Source organism: Poecilia reticulata, chromosome 5 (assembly GCF_904066995.2).
Source record: "Poecilia reticulata chromosome 5, P_reticulata-male-v2, whole genome shotgun sequence".
NCBI lineage: Eukaryota > Metazoa > Chordata > Actinopteri > Cyprinodontiformes > Poeciliidae > Poecilia > Poecilia reticulata.
In genome coordinates this window covers 2,801,678-2,809,240 of record NC_088834.1, presented here as the reverse complement: position 1 = coordinate 2,809,240, position 7,563 = coordinate 2,801,678, and the positions used below count along the sequence as shown (strand labels likewise).

Below are 7,563 nucleotides of genomic sequence, written 5' to 3'. Positions count from 1 at the left end.
AGAGCTAATGACAGGTGAGTGGATGCAGCTGGGAGAGCAGCAAATGAGGAAATAATTAACAGCTGGGAAAGGAAAGCAGAACAGAAATAAACACTAAATCTAACAGAACAAACAAAAATGGTGAAAGACAAGAAATATAAAGAAATTATCAAAAGAACAGATAAGTGAAATTTAAAGAATCATAACAAACCTGAAAACTGCTAGTATCATAAGGAGACATTTATCTGGGTTTTACAGCAGCGAGCCTTGATAAAAGTTTTATTTAAATTGTCAAATCAGTTTGAGATAATTATATTGTGCGCTTTGTGTGTGTTTATGTGTGTCTTAATGAAGGTAGAGTTAATACAAAGCAGCTCTAGTTACGGGAATCCCGCGCTGTTCTAGTGACAGAAAGAAGGAAAGACTCGGAGAACGAAAAGCATCAGATGAGTTCAGTCCGAGCGTGAAACGGGTCGCTTAGCGGAGGAAACAGGCGGCGGGACCCGGGGGAAACCTGCGGGAGCTGGCGCGTAAAGCTGGAGGAAAACGGCGAGGCGGAAGAGATGCGATGTCTGGCCGACAAAATAAAAACCAACATTTGACCAAAAAACTCCAAACTCCAGCTTTCAATCAACACGGAGACTCACAAGACTCAAAATTAAAAGTTTATATCGATTAAATGGAACCTGTGAAACACCTAAATGGAATATTCTATTTTTCTCAATTATTTTGTCATAAACGTAACTTTCTGGAGAACCAGTTATTAAAAATCTATTTTAATAATATCTGAAAATATAATATAAACATTTAATGACAGATTGTGTTAACTTGTTTGACTTTGGGGAACAGAAACCAAAACCAAAAGAAAAAAATTGAAATCCAACAAAATGTACATAAATTACCTCCAGATTCTCTCACATCCTGCTCGATTTCTTTTAATTTTTCACCTTCCTCCGCAATAATCCCTCCATCTTAATCTGAAATCATCACCGGAAACTCCGCGCGCGGTAACCGCCGCGTCTTTACGGGCGTGTCTGGCACCCGGCGTGGTGCGCACCGCTCCTCATTCCTCTCCAACTCTTCGTCAGTGTGTCACAGACAGACCGTCTGAGCGCGCAAACACGTACACGCCCACCCCCTCTCCCCTCGCGCACGCCTACAAACGCACGGACACGCGCAGTTACGCACAAACACTTTTTGTCGGACCCGGGAGGAGAGGAGCGAAAGAGAGGAAGAGTGAGCTCCAACTTGTCTCTGTCTGGTTCTTGCGTCCACCAATGCGCGGATTTTATCCTTCCTCCTGCAGACAGGACCGGGAAGCCACCAGCTGGACCAGACTGGAGTATGTAAAGTGATTCTGTTCGGCGAAGTGCAACAGAACCAGAACAGAAAGAGGAGGAGAGATGGATGAACGGAGTTATTGTCGCTCTTTGCCGACAGCTTTTCTCTGCGTGGTACTTTTGGGATTTACTGAAGGGCAGTTCTTCCCAGGTAGGAACTCCGTTAATTCCTCTAATTTATTTCTTCTTTTTTAAGTGTATTTGAAAAGAAGAAGAATCTAGATTGTTGTTTGGATTGATTTCATGTCTGATCCGCGGAGAAAACTTGACATATGACCCAGAATCTGCTGACTCCTTAAAGTTCAGGTGTTGAAAGTTTTAATTTCTGCGTATAGAAGTTTTCCCTCCAGGAACCTGATCAAACTTTAAACCTTTAAATTGTTTTAAACACGAATCCAAATTACAACATTTCGCCAAGTTTTCCCTTTTTGTATCTGCGCCCTGAAATCTGGAAACATGATTTCCTGACACATCTCTGTCCATCAGATGTCCATGTCCACTTTTTCCACGACCTTCAGATCCAAATAGGAGGCAGAAGTCTGAGCCAATTTACCTGAATTTCTGTGAAAATGTCGGGATCATCCGGCATCCGGAGCGCTTTTTACGCACCGGACAGTTGGCGAAACCTGCAGGTTTTGAAAGACTCTGTATGGAAAAAAGCTCTAAAACACCGGGCATCATTTTATTTAATGCTGAAATACTCACTTTTTATGTTACTATTTACACATTTCAGTGTAAGAATATAGCCAAATTGTTCAGTAAACATTTAAACGAAACGCATCCGCCCTGTAAACTCAGCTGTCTGTTAAAACTTTGCTTTCCTGCTGGTTTTTAAGAGATCGTTGATTTATTACTGGATCTGAAGTTTGGCCATGGTTTTCAGCGCGACAGTGCAGCAGCCTGTCCGCTTTGTGTGCATGCCGCTCTCCCAGCTCGCTCTGCTTGGTATTCATGACCTGTAGGATCGCAGAAAGAGGCTGCTCTGAAGGGGAGACTGTCTCCGAGCTCTGAATCCTCCTTTAACTCTTCATACATCTCCCCTCTGTGTTCCTGCGGAGCCACAGACTGAGCCGCTGTCCGCGCGTAAAGGTGTAGCGGGACTTTCCTGTTGGCTCGTTTCTTTCAATTGAAAATCTCCAAACGCAAAATCAAACTCATTCATGTCTCAAACAATCTACTAAAAACAAAAACAAACAAAAACCCCCCAACAAAAACAAACCGAAAAGACTTTAGTTCATACCTCTTGCGGAAGAGTGAAAACTGAATTTTACAGTCACGTGTAAATAAAACTGCATTTTCTTTCCCTTTTATAATGTTCATCTAATGCACTCAAAACCTCCCGACTTGGACATTTTTAGGCATAACCGATATTTACGTTGTAAATTTCCCTGTAAATTTGCTTTAGAAACAGTTTTTCAGGGTGTTGTTCGCATGTATGCCGTTAGAGGGCGACATTGGTCCGTCTGATCTGAGGTTCCCACGCGCACAAGCCTTCAGAGTCACCTGGATGTTTCTGATGATCCCTTTTTCCTCCCTCTTCAATCTGACTGCTTTGAAGTTAGCAAAGAACTCAGTTTAGACACAATGGCCTTAAATTTGGTGAAATGAGATTTCAATGAACCTGTAGATGTGTTTTAGACAGCAAGGAAAGAAAAAGGTAAAACGTAACGCTTGATAATGAGGTTAAAGTCATAAAAAAAGGATTTATTTTTGAGCCTTTCTTGTTCAAGTTCAGGTAATAAATTCCCGATTTATGTTTGATTTTCTTCGGCAGCAAGGACAAAAAGGATGAAAGGAGGAGAATGAAGGAGAAACGCGGTCCGACATGTTGAGGAGGATTTAACATCCTTCAGGTCAATTAGAACAGCCTTGATATGATTAGTGAGAGGTGTGACAGGAACATGTAGGGGAAGTGGAAAAAACAGAACGAGTAGGGAGGATAGGAAAGGTTCGGGAGGTGAAGTTTAGATGAAAGACTTTAAGGAAGAATGAGAGAAGGAGGAAGAGACAGGATGAGGTCACAGGGACGGGATCGCAGAGGAAAGACGGGATGAATAATAGAAGAAAAGAGCTGGGACGCAAAGAGGAGGTGAAAGGACGAGACTGTGGGGAAGCAGATAAGTCTTGTCCTCCTTTGTGTCGCTCGTCACTCCCATCCAGAAGCAGAAAAATAAAAGTGGGATGGAGAAAGAAAATGACACTAAGTTGATTAGGTCTGACTGTTATTGATCGTCTGAGTGGTTAAAGACAGGGAGAGCTTTATGACAGGATGTCTGTCACCTCTTCAGTATGCCGGCCGTTCTCCCTCTGTGTGTGTCAGCCTAATCCACGGCACTTATTCTATTGGCCTGACGAACTGACAGCCTAATGGCAGCGCATGTTGAGTGCTGCTGGTGTGTGTGTGTTTTAGAGACGGAGCGTTGGGTATTGAGTGAAGGCTGCTGGATAGAGAGTAAATGCATGAGAGAGATAGGCCTGTTAGAATTTAGCTGGGTGAGAAATTGTCTCAGAAATTATTGTTGTTTTGAGACCATTTTCAAGTAATACACTATAGCAAATGACAGCGATGAAAAGATGTTTGTGATTTTTTGTTATAAATTTAATGATGCGTTCACACCAGTCCTGTTTAGTCCACTTTAATCCAACTCCAATCAATTTGACTAGAAAGTCCAGTTCGGTTGGGGAGGTGTGAATGCCAATCAAACTCTGGTCCATCTACAAACTTCGGTCTTTGTTCATTTGAAGTGAACTCTGGTGCAGTTTGAAGGTGTATGTGAAAGCCAAACGAACCAGAGACCGCCCCAAAAGCAGAAAGTGGACTACAGTGCAGGGGATTCTGGGTAAATACAACCAAAACAACCGCACTAGCCTAGCGCTAGAGGAAGAAATGGCTCATAGTTTTTTGCCAAAGACAAAAGAGAAATCCTTCAACCGCTAAAATCTGACGTCTCTCCATTTTTGTTTCCATTTTGCGAGTCGTGCTCATTGTCTTCTTTAGAGATGTTTGTGTCGTTTCCTTCAGATGTTTTTGGAGAAGCGCCCCCACAGGCGAGGAGGGGAACAGGTCGCTCAGTTAGTTTGGTTTGACTCAGTAAAGTGAGAAAGAAAACCACATCAGCTGAAAATGTAACAAATGTTGTAGTTTTGGTCCCGAGGTGAATCAAACATACCGCACTGTCAGGTGGGAAAACACCTTAATTAAATGTTTCAGTTACATTGCAGTTCACCAGTAGAGGCATTTTCTTTAATCATAAAATTGCGCAAATTAAAAATATGAAACCTGCAGCATTTATATTTTATAAAGAATATGTTTTGTACATATTTAAAACTGTCACCATGAAACCGCTGAAGCTAACATCTACAGTCTTCCAATCAGAATAAATGGTGTTCCTGTGCAAATGCTAGCCATTAGCATGTAGCATAGCATTGCACATTTGTATTTTAACTTTCCAAGATGCATTTTCTTTCAAATATTTTAGATATGTTGCATGAAAAATCTAATATTTGGGTTTACACTGCACAGAAAAATCTGAGAACTGAACCATGGATAGCCTGATTAAGAGCAGGCAGAGTTTATGAACATAGCTGCATGTTCAGCTGAATCTGCTGCTGGAGTTTCAACATCATTCATGACCAGGAATATTAAAAAGTCAGAGGATAGGAAGTATCGAGCTCATGTTATTCCACAGACAATCTTTTTTTATTACAGCTGAGGGTTTTATTATAACTGTAGAATAGGAGTTTTAAACATGGCGGTCTCCGTATTTGAGCAGGCTGGTGGTGTGAATGAGTCCTGATGGAAGCAGTTCACTTCTCTGTGATTAAACTGGGACTTTGGTTTATCTCTAGAACCACTTTGGTGGGATAAAATCAACTAAACACAACTTGTAAGAAGCATATTCTTCTCTCCTTCTCCAGGAAATGCATATTGATCAACAGCTTATGTTAAACATAAGTTCTTATAGTTGGAAAACCGCCTGTTTAAATCCCACACATTTCAGAGGAGCACTAAAATCTGTAATTTAGATTTTCAACATTAGCCCTGAAGGCGTCATTTCAACACAGCTGTAACTGTAAAAACATTGTGATAGAAACAAAAATCAGGGTCCGGACGTGGTTAAAGAGCACGTTAATATTTATCCATAGGAAGATTTAAACAACTGACGGTTCAGATGGTAAATCTGACAGACTTAATTCAACTCGTGTTTTTTTCTTCTTTCTGCCACTCAGCTTTTGTTGCAGATGATTTCTTTCCTCCTCCCAAAGCTTGGCGCTGTGCTTCTTTAACAGGATCCTAAATAAAATATGTGCCCGGTGGACATCAACTCTTTCATCATGCCAGATTGAAAATATTTATTACAATCGGAGTCATCAATTACAGAAATTACAAAAGTATAATTTCACAGAAGCTCATGAATTATACAGCGCTCATAAATGATAACCCGGCCTGGATCACCACGTCTTTCTAGTGGACATGATGGTTTCCTTCGTATGTTTCAGCAGCTGAGCGCCAGCAGACAGAAATGAGGTGGAAAATGTTTTTGTTTTTGTCTTTTAGAGGCTGTTAGCTTCAGCCTGGGGGCACGGTGGAGCAGATGCTCCTCATTTCTCCTGGTGTATTACACTCTGACTCCACCTTCGGAGAGAAACGCTCACACTCAACGGCTTTTATTCCTCTGATACTTCAGCTGCACCGTGTCTGGTCACTTAATTTTCAGATAAAAATCACTCTACTTTTACAGTTGGTTAAATGAAATGGAAACATCTAGAAGGTGCCAACCACATAGTTAATCACTGTATTACTTCAACATGTTTACATAAGTGCAGACAGAAAGCCAGAATATTGATGCAAATAGCTACAAATGTGTGCAAAACTTTGCGGTTACATATGTAAATACGTTTGTTCATGCAGTAGATCATGACAAACATGCTACGCATCATTCTTCAACCACTTCCTGTCGTCTTCTTTGTTGTTTCTGCCAGTAGTAACATCCGGTTGTTGATCACGTGACTCATAATGTGAAAACTTATTTTCATCTCAGTTTTGTGAAATACACAAATTTTGATGCGGCTGAAAAAACATCACTTCTTAGCAAAAAATTTGAAATTTTTTGAGTTTTTAAAGTAAAAATAATTCTAGAAAAAACAAAAGAAATTTCTGAGTTTCTGAAGTCAAAAGTTTTTGAGTTTTCAATCTTTCCTAAAGTAGCACATTTTCTACTTTTGAAAATCAGCATTTTCTTTTTTAAAACCTTTTTTGATTGATCTTAAAGTTCGGAGTTTTTTGAGAGAAATTTACTCTTCCCTTTTTTATTTCCATCTATGGTGTTTTATAAAGCAGCTAATTCTGAAAGGATCTCAACATTTTGAGAACTGAACAAATTAAAATCTCATTATAAGAATGATTTTGTAGAAAAATGTAATGAACATGTTTTGTAGAGACCAGAGACATATTCTAATCTGTTTAAGGAACTATAATTGATCACCTTTAAAACTTTAGATCCAGAGTTGGTCCGACTTGTTGGCATCTCCTTTCAAAACTTGCAGATGAAGTCACTGCTAGAAACGCAACATAAATGCAATTCTTGGTTGAGTTTTCCTGTTAATTTGGAGCCAGCTGAAGCATCCTATCGCTAAAGATGCAGCGCATGTTTCTGAAATGCCAGGATGAGACAAATCAAGATGTGATTGAGTTGATTATGATGTCGGAGGTGTAGAACATAACATGGTGTAGCACATTAAAAACTTCTTTTCGTCTAATTAAAACAACTCCTGGTAAATGCAGGAGGTCTTTGCAAAGCTTAACGAGGTTTCACAGTAATTAATCCATATTTAATAAATGATGTTAGGCTAGAGAGGCTGCTTAGTCGGCTGAATCAACAAGCTCCAGAGGGGGCTGGGAGGGCGGTGGATGACAGAGGAAAATAAAGGAAGAAATGAGACAAATAAGTGTGGGTAGCAGCAGGAAGGTAATAAAGACAGTTATGGAGTGTGGCTGGAGGAGAGAGAGGAGAGGAAGAAGATATATTAGATGATATCCGAGCATCCCCCACTTTATTCTCACAGTGACTAAATTTGATTTATGTCAGACTGTGTGGGAGATCTTACTCAGATGATGGATATGTTGGCAGGGCGGCTCTGAGCCGGCGTCAAATATTTTATATAAAAATCATCTAACGTTACAATGCAGGAGAGAATGGCAGTTACAGCTTAATTCACTTTATTAGAACTCTTGTCTAAGTCC

At 40.3% G+C, this 7,563-nt stretch overlaps 1 protein-coding gene across 6 annotated transcripts in view; it reads left to right on the top strand.

The window, feature by feature from the left end:
* Nucleotides 1–1,035: 1,035 nt before the first annotated feature.
* The window catches only part of ptprt (protein tyrosine phosphatase receptor type T), a 311,147-nt gene continuing 304,619 nt past the window's right edge, over nucleotides 1,036–7,563 (top strand). For 5 of the 6 annotated variants that reach the window (XM_017304835.2, XM_008408309.3, XM_008408308.3 and 2 more), the window contains exon 1: nucleotides 1,037–1,470. In XM_017304835.2, the coding sequence (XP_017160324.1) occupies nucleotides 1,383–1,470 (88 nt within the window). In that variant the 5' untranslated portion in view covers nucleotides 1,037–1,382. Of the gene's footprint in view, nucleotides 1,471–7,563 lie in introns of all 6 variants that reach the window. The other variant, XM_081606784.1, reaches the window with a different exon arrangement.